This window comes from Apodemus sylvaticus, chromosome 5, assembly GCF_947179515.1.
Source record: "Apodemus sylvaticus chromosome 5, mApoSyl1.1, whole genome shotgun sequence".
NCBI lineage: Eukaryota > Metazoa > Chordata > Mammalia > Rodentia > Muridae > Apodemus > Apodemus sylvaticus.
The window spans coordinates 142,237,811-142,253,548 of NC_067476.1; the positions used below are offsets into that span (position 1 = coordinate 142,237,811).

Below are 15,738 nucleotides of genomic sequence, written 5' to 3' on the forward strand. Positions count from 1 at the left end.
CATGAATCCAGGAGTGGTGGCATGTCATGTGCCTGCCGCCCTGGCACTCAAACGGAGAGGCAGTATGATTAGAAATTACAGGTTATCCTTGTGCTCGCTTTGGCAGCACATATACTAAAAAAAATCAGAACAATACAGGGAAGATTAGCATGGCCCCTGCACAAGGATGTCACGCAAATTCGTGAAGCTATACATACACATATATACATACACACACATATACATATATATAACATATACATACACATATACATATACATATATATAACATATACATACATATATACATACACACATATACATATATATAACATATACATACATATATACACACATATACATATATATAACATACATACATATATACACACACATATATAACATATACATACACATATATAACATATACATACACACACATATATAACATATACATACACATATATAACGTATACATATATACATACACACACATATATAACATATACATACACATATATATAACATATACATACACACATATATAACATATACATACATATATACATACACACACACACATACACACACACACACACACATATATATATATAAATTATCCTCAGCCACATATCAAATTTAAGTCTAGCTTTAGCTGCTTGAAACCTGTCTCAAACCGTATACGTGTGGTGGGGGCTTGGCTCAGGGGTTAAGAACGCATGCTGTTCTTCTAGAGGACCTTACAATTCCCAGTACCCACACAGCCGCTCACAACCATCTGTAACTCCAGTCCTGGAGTCAATAGCCTCTCTCTGGCACCAGGCAGTCTGGCGATAGACAAGCAGATAAAATACCCATAACACACAGACTACATTTGAACAAAATCTAAAGGCAGCATTGTTCATTCATTTCCTTGTTCTTTCGCACTGCTAGGCCTCATGCATGTTAAGGAGGTGCTTTGTCTCTGAGCTACGAACCCAGCTTGAGCAGTACGCACAGGAGTCAAAACAGGAGGACAACCTAATGTCCATCCAGAGGTGCGTAAGCAAACACGGCATGTTCTAGTCAGCTTTAAAAGGTAGGGAAACGGGTGCTGGGCATACGAGTGTTCCATGGGATAGCCCTTGTCTTTCTGTCAGACAAGTAGACCAGGCTGGCCTCGAACTCCTCCCTCTATCTCCCAAGTGACGGGATTAGAAAACAGATGCCTCCATCTTCAGCTCAACATTTGTTTTAAGTACCTTTGTGGGTCCCTGGGAACAACTCCAAGTGTGTGTGTGTCTGTCTGTCTGTCTGTCAAAGAAATTAAAGATGTAGCTGTCTATCTGTAAAAGAAACTAAAGATGTAGCTCACTTGGTAAGAGCGTTTGCTTAGCAAGCAGGAAGCCATGGTTGATTGTTAGCACTTGGGAAGCAGAAGTGCAAGAACAAAAGTCCAAGGGAGTCCTCGGCACAGTGTCTGAGATTAGCCTGTTACATGAGGCCATCTCAAAAAACATATGTGTGTGTGTGTGTGTATATGTATGTATAGTTATAATATACATCACTCACACACACACACACACACACCAAAAGTAAATACTTAAAACAAAAAACTTGGAGAGTTGTACGCCTGGTTGAGTCGAGCCAGCAGGTAATGGGGTTTGTGCCAAAGGCCTGGTGGCGAGCTCTATCCGCAGAGCTCTTGTAAAGATGGAGAGGACCGGTGTCTAGAGTTTCCATTTCTGCAAAGAGACACCATGACCAGCAACTCTTTTTTTTTTTAATAAATTATTTACTAATTATATATATATATATATATATATATATATATATATATATATATATGAGTACACTGTAGCAGTACAGATGATTGCAAGCCATCATGTGGTTGCTGGGAATTGAAATCAAGACCTCTGTTCGCTCTGGCTCAAAGATTTATTTATAGTTATATGTAAGTACACTGTAGCTGTCTTTTTTGGGTTTTTTGTTTGTTTGTTTTTGTTGTTGTTTTTGGATTTTGTTTTTTTTCAAGACAGGGTTTCTCTGTATAGCCCTGGCTGTCCTGGAGCTCACTCTGTAGACCAGGCTGGCCTTGAACTCAGAAATCTGCTACGCCTTTGCCTCCCAAGTGCTGGGATTAAAGGCATGCGCCACCACTGCCTGGCATGTAGCTGTCTTTAGACACACCAAAGAGGGAGTCAAATCTCATTACAGATGGTTGTGAGCCACTATGTGGTTTCTGGGATTTGAACTCAGGACCTTAGGAAGAGCAGTCAGTGCTCTAACCGCTGAGCGATCTCTCCAGTCCAACCAGCAACTCTTAAAAAGGATAACATTTAACTGGCCCTGGCTTGCTGGTTCTGAGGTCCAGTCCTTTATCATCATGGCAGGAAGCATGGCAGCCTTTAGGCAGCTATGGTGCTGGAAGAATTGGGAGTTCTACATCTTTATCCAAAAGCAGACAGGAGAAGACTGGCTTCCAAGCAGCTAGGATAAGGATCTCAAAACTCACCCCCACAGTGACACAGCTATTCAACAAGGCCACACCTACTCCAACAAGGCCACACCTACTCCAACAAGGCCACACCTACTCCAACAAGGCCACACCTACTCCAACAAGGCCACACCTTCTAATAGTGCCACTTCCTGAGCCAAGCACATTCAAACCACCACCTCGACCAGCTCTGTAACATTATCCTCCAGCTCCATGGGATGATGCCCCTGGCACCTGCATCTACCTCACCCATCACACACACCCTGGACCACAACAAGTTTCCATACAGGATATTACTGGGACACCCAGCACAATTGGTCATAAATTAGAAGCCTAAATCAATGTCAACTCTCATGATTTTGATAATTATGCTATCAATATCTATGAGAGCCCTCCTTTTAGGATATACTAAAATATCCTATGTGGTGATAAAGGCACATCATGTGCAGCTCACTATCAACATGCATATTCCCACAGGGAAGACTGAGGAGACAAATATCAACAGGAGACTCGGGGGAGTCAGTATTCTAGGAGTCTTATAATCTTTACTAGTATATTCGAAATCATCTCAAAAGAAAGTTTCCAACAATGCATCCAAGACAAAACGGATATCTCCCAAATCTGTTCCACCTACACCCACCCTGCCCAAGAAAATGACAACTCTCTCTCTCCAGCTGCTCCCCTGAAATCCTCGGAGCTGGGGCCTGAGAGCGGTGCGGTGGTAATGGCACTTGCTGTCTGTGTGTAGCCAGGCCTGCAATTGTCCACTGACTTCCACAACAACTCCCTTTACAAATACATACAATTTTTAAAAGAATTTATTTCTTGGAGCCAACTTTTTCCCTTCCCATTTCAGTCTGGTCCATTTCCAAGTCCTATCGGCTGAAGCACTGAGATGTTTCCAGAGACACACACACACACACACACACACACACACACCCTTCTCGCCCAGTTTCCCACTGCCTCATAAGCCCAACCAGCATCTCCTCCACTTTCTGTCTGCTCTCCTGTCTTGAGTGTGCTTTATGCTTTCTAAATCTGCACTGAAATCCATTGGTCTTTTCCTTTGTGACTTCCGGCCTTTTACACTAAGCTAAACTATTCGCCAAATTCTAGTTTTGGAAGTGTTTCAACTGTTACCTCTAATTATTTTTATCTGCCCGGGACAGATAAAAACTGTTACCTTCTATTTATTTAGACATCTTGCGTCATAGCTCAGACTGACCTGGAACCTACACTATACTCAATGGTGGCAATCCTGCTGCCTCCGCTTCTCAAATGCCGAGATTACTGCATCTGGCTCCATCCCTTCTCAATAGTTCCTTCCCCCAGCATCACCCTTACTCCATTTCAATCCAGCCCAGAACCCTTCTGCTCAGAACTGCTGCGTGTTGTAGGCAGTTTCAGACCTCCCTCCCGGGGCTCCCTAGGCAGATGCATCCTGGCCCCATTGCGGGGTTGGGGGTTGGGGGTGTGGGCAGTCACAAACTGAATGCCAGAAAGTTCCCTAGGGAAAGAGTGATGGCCGCTGTTGTGAGTCTCACTGAAAAAAAGACCATACTTGGCCGGGTGAAACCAACCTTCCATCAGACACAGCGGGGGGCCTCTGGGACAAGAAGGGGGTCGGAGAGCTGGAAAACCCCGAAGGTTCCGCCCTTCTTGCCAGTCTGGACACCTCGGGCAGCTTCCATGCCCCAGTCTGGGACGACCCAGGGAAAGGCTGGGACGAGGGGGGCTACTCCAGGGGCACCCCAGCCTCCCAGCCTGCAAGCGGAGGCCTAATAAGGCAGGGCTGGCTCCCTCGGCCCCGCCCCCACCCCACCCCCGCGCATTCTTCTGCCTTGTAAGGCCGGGCCAGCCGTGGTCCAGCCAGCCCGGGCTCCGCCCCCAGAGCTCTGAGCCCCGGGCCGAGCTGCTGCCAGCCAGCTTTCGAAGCACCACCGCAGCAGCGCCGAGGACTTTTCTTCTCTGCAGCAGGTGGGTGCCGGCTCAGCGCCTGGGCAACTACAGTAGGTGGTCAGGCCGAACCTTACCCGGCCTTATGCTTAGTGGCGTGGGCTGGGGCTACTGCCTTGCTTGTGTCCTGTAGGGGACTCTGACCTGGGACTGATGGTTCTGCACCCTGGGAAACTGGTCTTTGGACAAGGAAACGAGGATCCGGGAGTGTCCTTTTGCTAAAGGGCCTAACACACCAAGCCCAGAAACTCCAGGCTCACTGCCTGTAGAGATGCCAGTGAGGAGGTCGAGGGCATCCCTGACCCAAGAAACTGTGTGTGTCAGAGGAAATTGAGCCCCACGGAAGCACAGCACACACATACCCAATTTTGCAAACCCTGCCGCAGGAGGGATGGTGACCACCTCACACCTCCCTCATCCCCAGTGCTGTGTGCACCAGAGAACACCAGAGAATGGTGGATTGCAGAGGGCTTGGTCCTAGCTTCTTTCCAACCCTCCAGATGCCCTGGTTGCTTCCAGGGACACAGAGTATTTTAGCTTTTGATGAGCAGGGCATCTGGCACAGCCCAGCTATGGGTTCTGGTAATGAGTAAAGGGAGGGAGGGAGGATTTAGCCATGACCAAGCCAAGCTGTCTGATTCTTGGTGTCTAGGACCCAAGAAAGGGGAGCATATGGCGTCAGGGTTAAGAACCCAAATTATTCCTAACTTCAGACACTCACCCAAGTCTAGAAAGTGCCTGGCCACAGCCTTTGGCCCTTCAAGAGCCAAACCTGCCCCCCACTAAACCCAGCCTAGCATGGTGTCCTGGCTTCCAACCCTCTCATGGTACCCTTTGGGTGGGAGGCACTACCTCTCAAGGATGAAGGTAGGGATACACTAGGGACCCTAGCTAGACCTGCCTTAGAGGTCTAAGATCTCAGCCTGGGCCACAGGAGATGGGGCAGAGCGTGTGTGTGTGTGTGTGTGCCCAGCTTCCAGGGACAACATTTCTGCCCCCAGTTCTCACCAATGCCCACCCAGCACTACACGAAGAAACACCAAAGCCTGGTGCATGCTGTGAGGCTCACTGGGTTTTATACAACTGGAGTCTCAAGACTACAGGTAGATGTGGCCCTGGGACCTGCTGGAGCTGCCCCACCATGATCCCAGCGCAGAGGGTATTCTAGGCAGGGACAGAGGAGGAAGGACAGAGGCCCTGGGCCAAGGTCTGCAGACCGCAGGGCAGAGGAGCAGACATGCTGGGGGCTTGGCCAGCTGAGGGGAAGCAGACACTAAGTTTTGAGATGATGGGGTCAGGTTAAAGTCTGTCCCTGGCCTCAGTTTCCCCATCTGTACAGTGGAGCTCACACAACCTTTCACTAAAGAGTCATCTGCTAGCCTGCTGCTCTGGGTTGCCCTAGGGATGAGGGATGAGGGAGTCCACAAGTGTTTGTTGTCAAGATAAGGTGAAGAACAGCACCCCTGGGACTCCGGAGCTCAGCCTGGGGACAGCTATAGAAGGAGGGTCTGGAAGGCAGGCCTGGGAATGGCTGTGGAATGCTAGGGGTCATGGAGGGGACAGAGTGGGCAGTCAGAAGCCGGGAGAGCACTGGGGCCTTTCGAGCTAGGCTGGGGAGTTGAGATTTACTCCCAGGATGTGAAGGGTTTTAAGGAGACAGGTCTGAGGGATGGGAGAGACCGGCCCAAGGCCAAAACACCAGGTCTAAATGGACTGTAGTTTCAACTGGAGGGAGCTTCAATGTACAGGAAGTGACAGGGCTCAGGATGAAACCACTAGGGACCAGTCAGGCTCCCTGAGGAGAGCAGCTGTGTTCCAGTGCAGAAGATGGGGAGGGCTGGGGGAGGGGTGCAGGGGCATGGAGTGAGAGGGATGGGGAGGGGTGCAGGGGCATGGAGTGAGAGGGCTGGGGAGGGATGGGGGAGGGGTGCAGGGGCATGGAGTGAGAGGGATGGGGAGGGCTGGGGGAGGGGTGCAGGGGCATGGAGTGAGGGCTGGGGAAGGGTAATATCAGGAGTACAGTACTGAGGGTCTGCCCCCTCTTAGGGGAGCCCTGCCTCCCTGCCATTGAGATGGGACCATTGCTATAAAGAAATAAGTAGACAAAGCACTTTAATGGTTGGCACCAAGCCAATCTTGTTTTACCCAGTCGACACAAAATTAATTCTCTCTATGCTCAGCACCACTCCAAGGGCTGTCTAGATATTAAGCTAATTCCTGCGGCAAGATGCTCTGCTGCCCTCATTCCCAGGCGAAGAGAGAGAGATGAAATACTCAGGATCACAGCCCACAGGCTGCTCCGAAAGAACTGGGTGGCTGGAGGCCCAAACTTGTGGGATGCCTTGAATAGCAAGCTCAGACCTAACCGGCCTCAGGGGGAGGCAGGGAGGTCCCTGTCCATCACTATCTCACACCCCTCCCTGTAGGGAGACCCCGCCCCCAAAGCCAAGATGTCCAGCAAGAGAGCCAAGGCCAAGACCACCAAGAAGAGGCCCCAGAGGGCCACGTCCAACGTCTTCGCCATGTTTGACCAGTCCCAGATCCAGGAGTTCAAGGAGGCCTTCAACATGATCGATCAGAACCGCGACGGCTTCATTGACAAGGAGGACCTGCACGACATGCTGGCCTCTCTGGGTGAGTGGGACAGGTGCACAGGGAGAGGGGTGCTTGGCACTTCCTCTGAAATGAGAGTTGCAGTGTTACCCTGCAGGTCAGATTGCCTCTACTCTGCCCATTTAACAGAGAGGCAGACTGAGGCAAGGAGCAGGACCAGCACAGGATTTGAACCTAGACAGCCTGACTCCCCCGCCCCCCTCCCCAGGGAAAGTCAGATCTATGTATTGTGCTATGTGGCGAATCTTAAAAAATATGTGCCAGCATTTTGAGTTTTAACTGATGAGAAAACTGAGGGTTAGAAAGGAGCACCCCTCTATACCCCCGATGACACCCCCAATATCAGAGTCTTAGGGCCAAAGGAGTCAGGGATCAAGTCCAAGCTGCCAATGCTACGATGAAGCCAGGCCTCCCCAAGCACACCCTCACCTGTGTGTACCGGCCACAGCCAGGCACGCTCAGCAGCAGGTCCTGGCATAGCCTTCAATGGGGCTAGAGGGTCAGCGCTGGATGACAGAGAAGAGGAGGCTAGCACTGGGACAGCTGCCACGCCACACCGCTGGGGGTGGCCATCCCAGTCAGTCCTTGGCACTAGTCCATGCCTACTGGCCCGCCCATGTAAAAGGCACCGGTCTCGGGGAAGGCCAGCAGCCCAGATTAGAAAAGGGGGTGCCGATCTGTCCAGCTACTGGCCAGGCTGTCTTGAGGACACCCTCTCCCAAGAAGAAAACCCAACACTCCAATTTGGATTCTCTCAACATCCCAGAAGGGAAAGACTGTGTCCAGGGTAGGGAAGGGTTGGTCCTCATGGACTAAGAACTCCTCTGGGCATCTTATTTATTTTGATTTGTTTTTTTTTTTTGTTTTTTTTTTTGTTTTTTTTTTTTTTTTTGAGACAGGGTTTCTCTGTGTAGCTCTGGCTGTCCTGGAACTCACTCTGTAGACCAGGCTGGCCTTGAACTCATAAATCTGCCTGCCTCTGCCTCCCAGAGTGCTGGGATTACAGGTGTGTGCCACCACTGCCCAGCTATCCTCTGGGCATCTTATAAAAACAAGCAAGGGACGTGAGGCTCAGAGGCACACAGTCATAAAGGCGTCCCCCGTGGATCAGGCCACACCTTGTATTTAGGGTTTCACATCCCTAGGACTGGATGGGTCTAACTAGATAGCCAGAAAAACATGTGTCTGTGTATGGTGGGTCCACGGATCAGATGTGGTCTGCAAGTTAAAGAATATGACCCACAGAATCTACAAAAGAGGAATCATGGTGCCTCACAGAGACTGAAGCAAGAATCATGGAGCCTGCTGTGCTAGGTCCCCTGCATCTGTGTCAGTGGTTGTTAGCTTGGTGTTTTTATGAGACTCTTAACAACAGGAGTGGGGGTGTTGCCGACTCTTGCCTGCTCTTGGGACCCTTTTCCTCCTACTGGGCTGCCCTGTCCAGCCTTGATAGGAGGGTCTGTGCCTAGGCTTACTATATCGTGTTAGCCCTGGGAAGCCTGCTGTTTTCTGAAGGGGAAACGGAGGAGAGGGAAGGTTGGGGGAGGGGACTGGGAGGGGAAACTGTGATCAGGATATATTGCATGAGAGAAGAATTAGACAGGCAGGCAGGCAGGCAGACAGACAGACATAGTAGTAAGCTCTACAGCCATCACCCTAATTCTCCATGCAGCCCTCTTGGGGGTGGCAGGCAGAGACTCAGAAAGAACAAGCAATCTGCCAGGGAGGCACATCAGCCCTGAGCACAGCTGGCTCTGAACCTAAGCAGACGCAGACTGTGTCACGAGACCACGAGAACTGTGTCTTACTGTCACAGTCCTAAAGACACAGGAAGCCGAGGCACAGACCCAGAACTCAAATCCAAGGCTGTGTGTCACCAAAGCTCACCGACCTAGGCGCTTCTGAAACCTTTCTGGAAGCGGAGAACAGACTGCCTAAGTTTAGCTACTGAGTTCCCTGCTTCTCAGTTGCTGCCTGACCTTGGATACGCTGCCCCACCTCTCTGTGCCGCAGATCCTGGCCTGTAAGACGGTAAGGATGCTGCAGGCGCAAGGGAGGCAGGTGGTGGGTGTGCCAGGTGTGCAGGAGCCAGGTACTTGTGGCATGTCCTCATACCTCAATAGCAGGCAGGGATGGGAGCTAGTTGCTCAGGAGAAGGCAGGAAGTCTACCGAGGCTGGGGACAGCAGCCCAGTGTCCACCCCCCACAGGGAAGAACCCGACAGATGAGTACCTGGAGGGCATGATGAACGAGGCGCCAGGGCCCATCAACTTCACCATGTTCCTCACTATGTTTGGGGAGAAGCTGAACGGCACCGACCCTGAGGATGTGATCCGCAACGCCTTTGCCTGCTTTGATGAGGAGGCCTCAGGTCAGTGTGCGCGGGAGGCCTGGGCTAGCCCAGGGGGTACGGGGGCTCTGTGCTACAAGGGAAGGGGCCGGGCTAGACATCACTGTCCCCAAGTTTCCAGTGCCCAGGGCACACTGTGTAAACCTTCCACAAATCAAACCATGCCTTGTCAGTTTTACCCCAGCTCCTGTCGCAGATAATTTCCAACCCTCACCGTGTCACGGTCCCCACAGACACTGTGCACAGACCCTCTGGAGAACTGAGGAGGGTCTTCTAGCCCCTCCCACTATACGGTTTTCAAGAGATGGGAGGGGATGGGTGGGCGTGGTCGGAGCTTGCTCTTATTAGCCATGCCGTGCTGTGCCCGTGCTGCAGGGTTCATCCACGAGGACCACCTGCGGGAGCTGCTCACCACCATGGGCGACCGGTTCACGGACGAGGAGGTGGACGAGATGTACCGCGAGGCGCCCATTGATAAGAAGGGCAACTTCAACTACGTGGAGTTCACCCGCATCCTCAAGCATGGCGCCAAGGACAAGGATGACTAGGCCATTCTTAGCTACCCCAGTGCCTAGACCCCCGACCCAGTCACCTCCCCAACACATACACTCTACCCTCCCCATGAGGAGTTTGGGTCCCGGCTCCCCGGGCCAGAACTGACCCACAGGGCGAGGCAGGTGTGCCACAGAGAGCCCAGGCACTAGGAGGGATCTCTGACCCTAGAAGGAAGAACCACAGTGGGGAGGTGAGCCAAGGGTGGGGTCAGAAAGCCCCCAGGTGAAGTCACTGAAGTTGGCCGCTCAGCCACGCCCTCCCATTCCCGGGCTGGCCTGAGGAGGAAAGGCACCCACGTTCTGGTGTTGGACACTAATCCCCAGTATCCTCACAAAGGTACACACCCATTCACCATGTCCCTTCAGAGGATGACAATCTGCACTTAGGCCTGTGGAGTTGTCCCAGCACACCCAAAAGGCATAGAGGGAGGCTGCCTGAGGGACATAGTCTAATACAAGGCTGAGCACCGTCTCTGGTCTGTGTGTCTGTGATGGGGACAAGGGAGGGGGGCAGACAGCGTCCCATCACGTCTTACTCTCCTCCCTTCCTAGTGGCTGCCCCAGATGCATCATGCCACTGTCCAGGGGAAGAGCTCGGGGGTCTGCCAGGCGTGCAGTACTGAAAGCTAAAGAGGCCCCCAGTCAGGGGGGCGCTGGCTCCATGCTCAGCTGAAACCAGATTAGCAAATGGAAGGGAAACAGGCCTCTAGGGAGAGAAGACAGAATCGGCAGACCTTTGGCTTCACCGAACCCCATACAACAGACAGGTTTTAGTCTGGGGGTCGGTGGGGGTGTCAGAAGTCAAGGACACAGGTCTCAGGACTAAAGCTTGATTTCTAGGTCACTTCGCTGGAGGAAGCTTAACACGAAGAAAGACTCTAAGAACAATGAAGAAGTAGGGGTCCGGTAGCTCTCTGATCACCAGCCCAGCTGCCCCCCTAATCTAGTCCAGCTCTGGGCAGCCAGAAGATGTAGGCACCACCGGGTTCACCCTCCACCCCAACACACACACACATGCAAGTGTGCGTGAGTGTGTGAACATAGGCACATTCTGTTCCAGCACACAGGCAGGGCTAGGCTACACCACATCTGAATAATGGGATCATTGACAACGCTTCCTACAGTGTAAAGGGTGGGGCTGCTGGGCTGGCTCTCCTGATCGTCTATGGGTAGAGAAAGGGGCCTCATGTCTCACCTGGCCCTGGCAGAGGTCGGGGACAGACTCTGGATCCAAAGTGATCCTTGAGAGGTAAACCATAGCATATACAGTCGTGGGGGCCGGGAAACCAACCAACCCAGCCTAAAGGCTACACTCACCTACATCCTATGTAGCAAGCAGCCAGATATACACTCTCCGTTCCAAAATGAGCCCCACAAGTTCTTGGTCTCCACTCTGGATGGGACCAGGTCAGATAAAGTGCAAACCAGCCCCAAATAGTGTTCAGGACTCAATCCCAGGCAAGGAGGAGTGCACCAAATGCCCGTCTCCAGCCCCGTGGCCAGCTGGCCAGCCCCAGCCGGGAGGAAGGTGGTTTCTCATTCTGATGCAGGCAGCCAAGGAGAGGCAGCAGGAGTTTAGTGACACTGAGACTGCCAGGAGCTCAGGGCCAGCCTGGGCTACAAGGGAAGACCTTGAGTAAGAATAAATACAAGTCAGTGGGTTGTATCTTCTCAGGTAACAGCGATAAAGCAAAACCTTCCGGAACTAGAACTTTCCAAGGTTTGCACAAACCCCAGAAGCCACCAAGGAGAAGCCAGATGGGATTCAGGGCAGGAGAGAAAGGCGGCTGGACAGTCAACGCTGGTGCCATGATGGGACACTTGTAGACAGTGCTGAGGGGAGTGGTCTAGCGTTGGTCTGGTGACAGCGAACAGAATCACAAGCTACTTCACGAACAAGATCACCCATGTGAGATTAGCAGGGCCAAAAGGTTTTCTCTTTTTTTCTTTTTTCATTGATGATTTTATTTACATTCCAAGTGTCCCCCCCCTTCCTAGTCCCCCCTTCCTAATCCCCCCTTCCTAATCCCCCCTTCACCAGTTCTTTACCCCATCCCCTCCCAGATGGCCAAAATTTAAAACACATCTCCTGGCTCTTTTACGGAATCATTTTAGGCATTAAAACCAAGAGGGGGGAAAAAGATTATTTCCTGCAAATCTTTTTCAACTTTCACTATGCTTTTAAATTCTGGAACAACCAGATGCTTTTCTCCAGAACAAATTTTTGTTGTTGTTGTCCTTTTTTGGATTTTTGTTTTTGTTTTTTGGAACAGGGTTTCTCTGTGTAGCCCTGGCTGTCCTGGAACTCACTCTGTAGCCTAGGCTTGCTGGAACTTACAGAGATCCATCTGCCTCTGCCTCCCAAGTGCTGGGATTAAAGGCATGTGCTACTTCCCCCACCCCTACCCCCTCCACCCCTCACCCCCACCGCTCCAAATCACCATCTTACTGAAAAGCTTACACCTGTTCCAGGACAGCCAGGGCTGTCACACAGAGAGACCCAGTCTTGAAGACAGACCAGAAAGACAGAGAGATAGAGACAGACAGACGGGTGGTGGGGGGAAGGAGGGAGAAAAGCACATATCAAGAAGTTGTTTGTTTCAACCTTTTATGGAGGGTAGATAGGATCTCACGTAGCTCAGGCTAGCCTCAACCTCACTTTGTAGTTAAGAATGACCATCACCTCTTGATCCTCCCCCTTTCCCTCCCGAGTGCTGGATAATCAGCGTGGGCTACTAAGTCTGCTTTAGATGCTGGGGACGGAAGCCAGGGTGTGCGTGCCAGACATGAACTCCACCAACATGCAGCCCCAGCCTCAGACCATCATCTTAAGAATTCGTGTGTGTGTGTGTGTGTGTGTGTGTATGCGCGCGCGCACGTGTGTGTGTGTGTGTGTGTGTGTGTGGATGTGTGCGTGTGTGTGGTTGTGTGTGTGTGTGTGTGTGGATGTGTGTGCGTGTGTGGATGTGTGTACACTATGGCACGCATGTGGAAGGCAGAAGTCAGCTTTTCAGAGTGGGTGTTCGCCTTCCATCTTGGTAAAGCAGAGGGGCCTCTCGGCTCTGTGTTGCACTGTGTAGTCCAGGCTAGCAGGCCCCAGTATAGCCCAGGCTGGTGTGGCCCCAGTGCTTCCAGCCACCGGTTTGTCTACCTTTTCACCATGACAGGAATTTAGGAATTAGACGCACCCCCAATTTCTGTTGTTTTGTTGGGTGTGGGGAGAAGCTGAGGAAACTCACTCCAAAGACAGAAGCTTAAAATAGAAGCTCTAGTTTCTGATGGCTCAGGGAGGTGGCTAGCTCGGGATCTGAGGGGTGGGGGGTGGGCTATAGTATTGTCTAATCATATTTTGACCTGGGACTTGAGCAAGGGAGTTTCCATTGTGGTTTTGCCTGGACTCTGGGCTGGCCAGGGGAAGGGAGTAAACACTGGTGATTAAGCCTTATCTGGGCCACCCAGCTTCAAGGTCCTGGACTGAGAGCTTTGGGAGTCTGGCCTCATCCTGGACAAATGGTCCAAAACTCAAAAAGATAAGGGGATAAAGGAGTGAGCAATCGCATACAGTCAATTAGGTCAGGACAGGCAACCAGTCACTCACACACACACACACACACACACACACACACACACACACACACACAGAGAGAGAGAGAGAGAGAGAGACCTGTATGCCTTTCTTTAGATAACAGGCAACTTCTCTCTTTATGTTCTTTTATAATTTACTGGTTAACAGACAAAGAACATCTAGAAAAACAGGATAAGAATTGATTCCTGGGCCTGGGAACAGGAGCTTGGTTTGACCCTGGGAAGAAGCTGACCCTGAGATGGCTGGACTCAGAACTGTGTCCTTACATTCTCCCCTCTTTATGTACCAGAATCAAATCTTTGATGGCACACCTCCTGTCCCTTCATTAGACAAAGGATTGTATTATGCCCTCAAATAAGTTTGATAGCATTGATTTGGTCTTGGACAAAACACTCACCTCTCCCTGCCAGCCCTCGGCTCTATCACAGAGTAATTCCCACTCCTCTTCCTCTTCTTCCTCCTCCTCCCCTTCTCACCCTTTTCCTTTTGGAGCAAGCCTGCCTCATATCTGTGATGGTTTGAAATGCTTGGCTCAGGAAGTGGCACTATTGGGAGGTGTGGCCTTGTTGGAGGAAGTGTGTTATTTTGGGCATGAGCTTTAAGACCCTCCTCCTCCTAGCAGCCTGGGAGCCAGTCTTCTCCTGCCTGGCTTTGGATGAAGATATAGAACTCTCAGTTCCTCCTGTACCATGTCTGCCTGGACGCTGCCATGTTCCCTCCATGATGATAACAGACTGAAGCTCTGAACCTGTAAGGCGGCCCCAGTTAAATGTTGTCCTCATGAGCGTTGGTGTCTGCTCACAGCAGTCAGAGCCTGACTAAGACAACCCCTCAAGCTCTAGTTGCTCTTCTTGCTCTTCTCCTCACCCACCAACCTACTTGGGACGATGGTCAACAGTTCCTTCAGGATCTTTTCAGTACTGAGGAGAGGGACAGGATCCAGTGAGGATGCTGGAAACTAGTCCCTGAGGCAAGACCCTATGTATAATAAAGCCCTCATCTATGAAGTCTTCCCCTCCTCCTGGCCCAGCACGGTATGGGACTACAATATGGCTGAAGGTATGTGGGTCTCCCCACTCTCGTGGATTGTGAGAGCAGAGATGTTGAACAAGATGGTCGAAAGCTCTGTGAATACAAACAGTGAATGAGCACATCAGGACTGCCTGTCAGGAGGCAGATCAACTTTACTTAGGGTGACTGAAGGCTTCTAAAGTTTTGAGGGACTGAGAATAGGGATATCCAGGATGGGAAAAGATCATTGGCTGGGGACTTGGAGTACCTGGACTGCCTCATTAGCATGGGGAAGCATTTCAGGAATCTCAGGTGCTGGCTGAGCAGGTTTTTTCAGGAGAAAGAAAATTGATCCTATAAACTTAAATGAGGTTACATGACATTCCTTGGGTAGAGGTGAAAGTAGGGGCTCAGAACTCCCTGGACACCGTCAGAGAAGGAGAAATTCTGCTAACGAAGGGGGTCCTCCATTACGCACCAAGCCCCAGGAGGATATCGGGTCAATGGTAGACTTTGTCTTAAATTAGCAGTTTTCCCACAAGAGGATAAAGGTCCACTGAGCCAGATTACTATTAGGGGGTGGTATCTCTGAGTGGCCAGTAGGTGGCCCCCAAATTTGTCTAAGTCAGGCAATGCAGGAACAGACTGAGTCACCAGGCATATTCCTTGAGCAATTACTGCACCTACACTCCATTGGACCCCAAAGCACCCAACAATCAGATGCCCATCAACATGACTTCAATCAACCAGACAGCCCCAGACATAAAACAACAATGACAATAAAAAACCTCCAACAGTTCAACAGATTTGAAAAACCTACATAAGTTAGTGGCTATAGCCGCAAACATTTATAGTAACAGAGAAACACCTAAACATGAGCAAACCCAGGGCTTAGCCAAGGTGCTGCTACCCACAAACAGACGCAAGTGGTCCTGAGTCCAGAACCTGCCAACTAACCTGATTGGCTAATGGATGGGGAAATAACGAATACCCAGAGCGCCCCCAGCTCAAAAAGGATCAATGTGCACACCACAGAGAAATAGAAAGGGGAATGTCCTCAGAACAAAGAGAATCTAAGAACGTCTACGAGTCTTGAACTAGTGAACTTGGATAACTGAGGGAATAGGGCTCAAAGCCCCTCTTTGGGTAACCCTACAAGTGGAGGAATAGTCAGTTGATTTCTTGGTGGATACCAGGGCCACCATTTCAGGCC

General features: G+C 50.7%; 1 protein-coding gene and 1 non-coding gene across 2 annotated transcripts; both read left to right on the forward strand.

The window, feature by feature from the left end:
- Window positions 1-90: 90 nt before the first annotated feature.
- Window positions 91-201, forward strand: LOC127686485 (U6 spliceosomal RNA). The gene has a single exon (XR_007978114.1). It is a non-coding gene; the product is annotated as a U6 spliceosomal RNA (small nuclear RNA).
- Window positions 202-4,316: 4,115 nt separating this feature from the next.
- Window positions 4,317-10,400, forward strand: Myl9 (myosin light chain 9). Its single transcript, XM_052184113.1, has 4 exons — window positions 4,317-4,432; window positions 6,838-7,045; window positions 9,234-9,395; window positions 9,750-10,400. Exons 2-4 carry the CDS (start codon window positions 6,862-6,864, stop codon window positions 9,920-9,922), a joined length of 519 nt encoding a protein of 172 aa, XP_052040073.1. The 5' UTR covers window positions 4,317-4,432; window positions 6,838-6,861; the 3' UTR covers window positions 9,923-10,400.
- The last annotated feature ends 5,338 nt before the right edge of the window (window positions 10,401-15,738 follow it).

Coding starts and splice junctions, on each gene's coding strand:
- Myl9 (XM_052184113.1), top strand. CDS start 6,862: ATGTCCAGCAAGAGAGCCAAGGCCAAGACCACCAAGAAGAGGCCCCAG. Junction 7,046..9,233: donor CGACATGCTGGCCTCTCTGG/GTGAGTGGGACA, acceptor CACCCCCCACAG/GGAAGAACCCGACAGATGAG. Junction 9,396..9,749: donor CTTTGATGAGGAGGCCTCAG/GTCAGTGTGCGC, acceptor CCCGTGCTGCAG/GGTTCATCCACGAGGACCAC.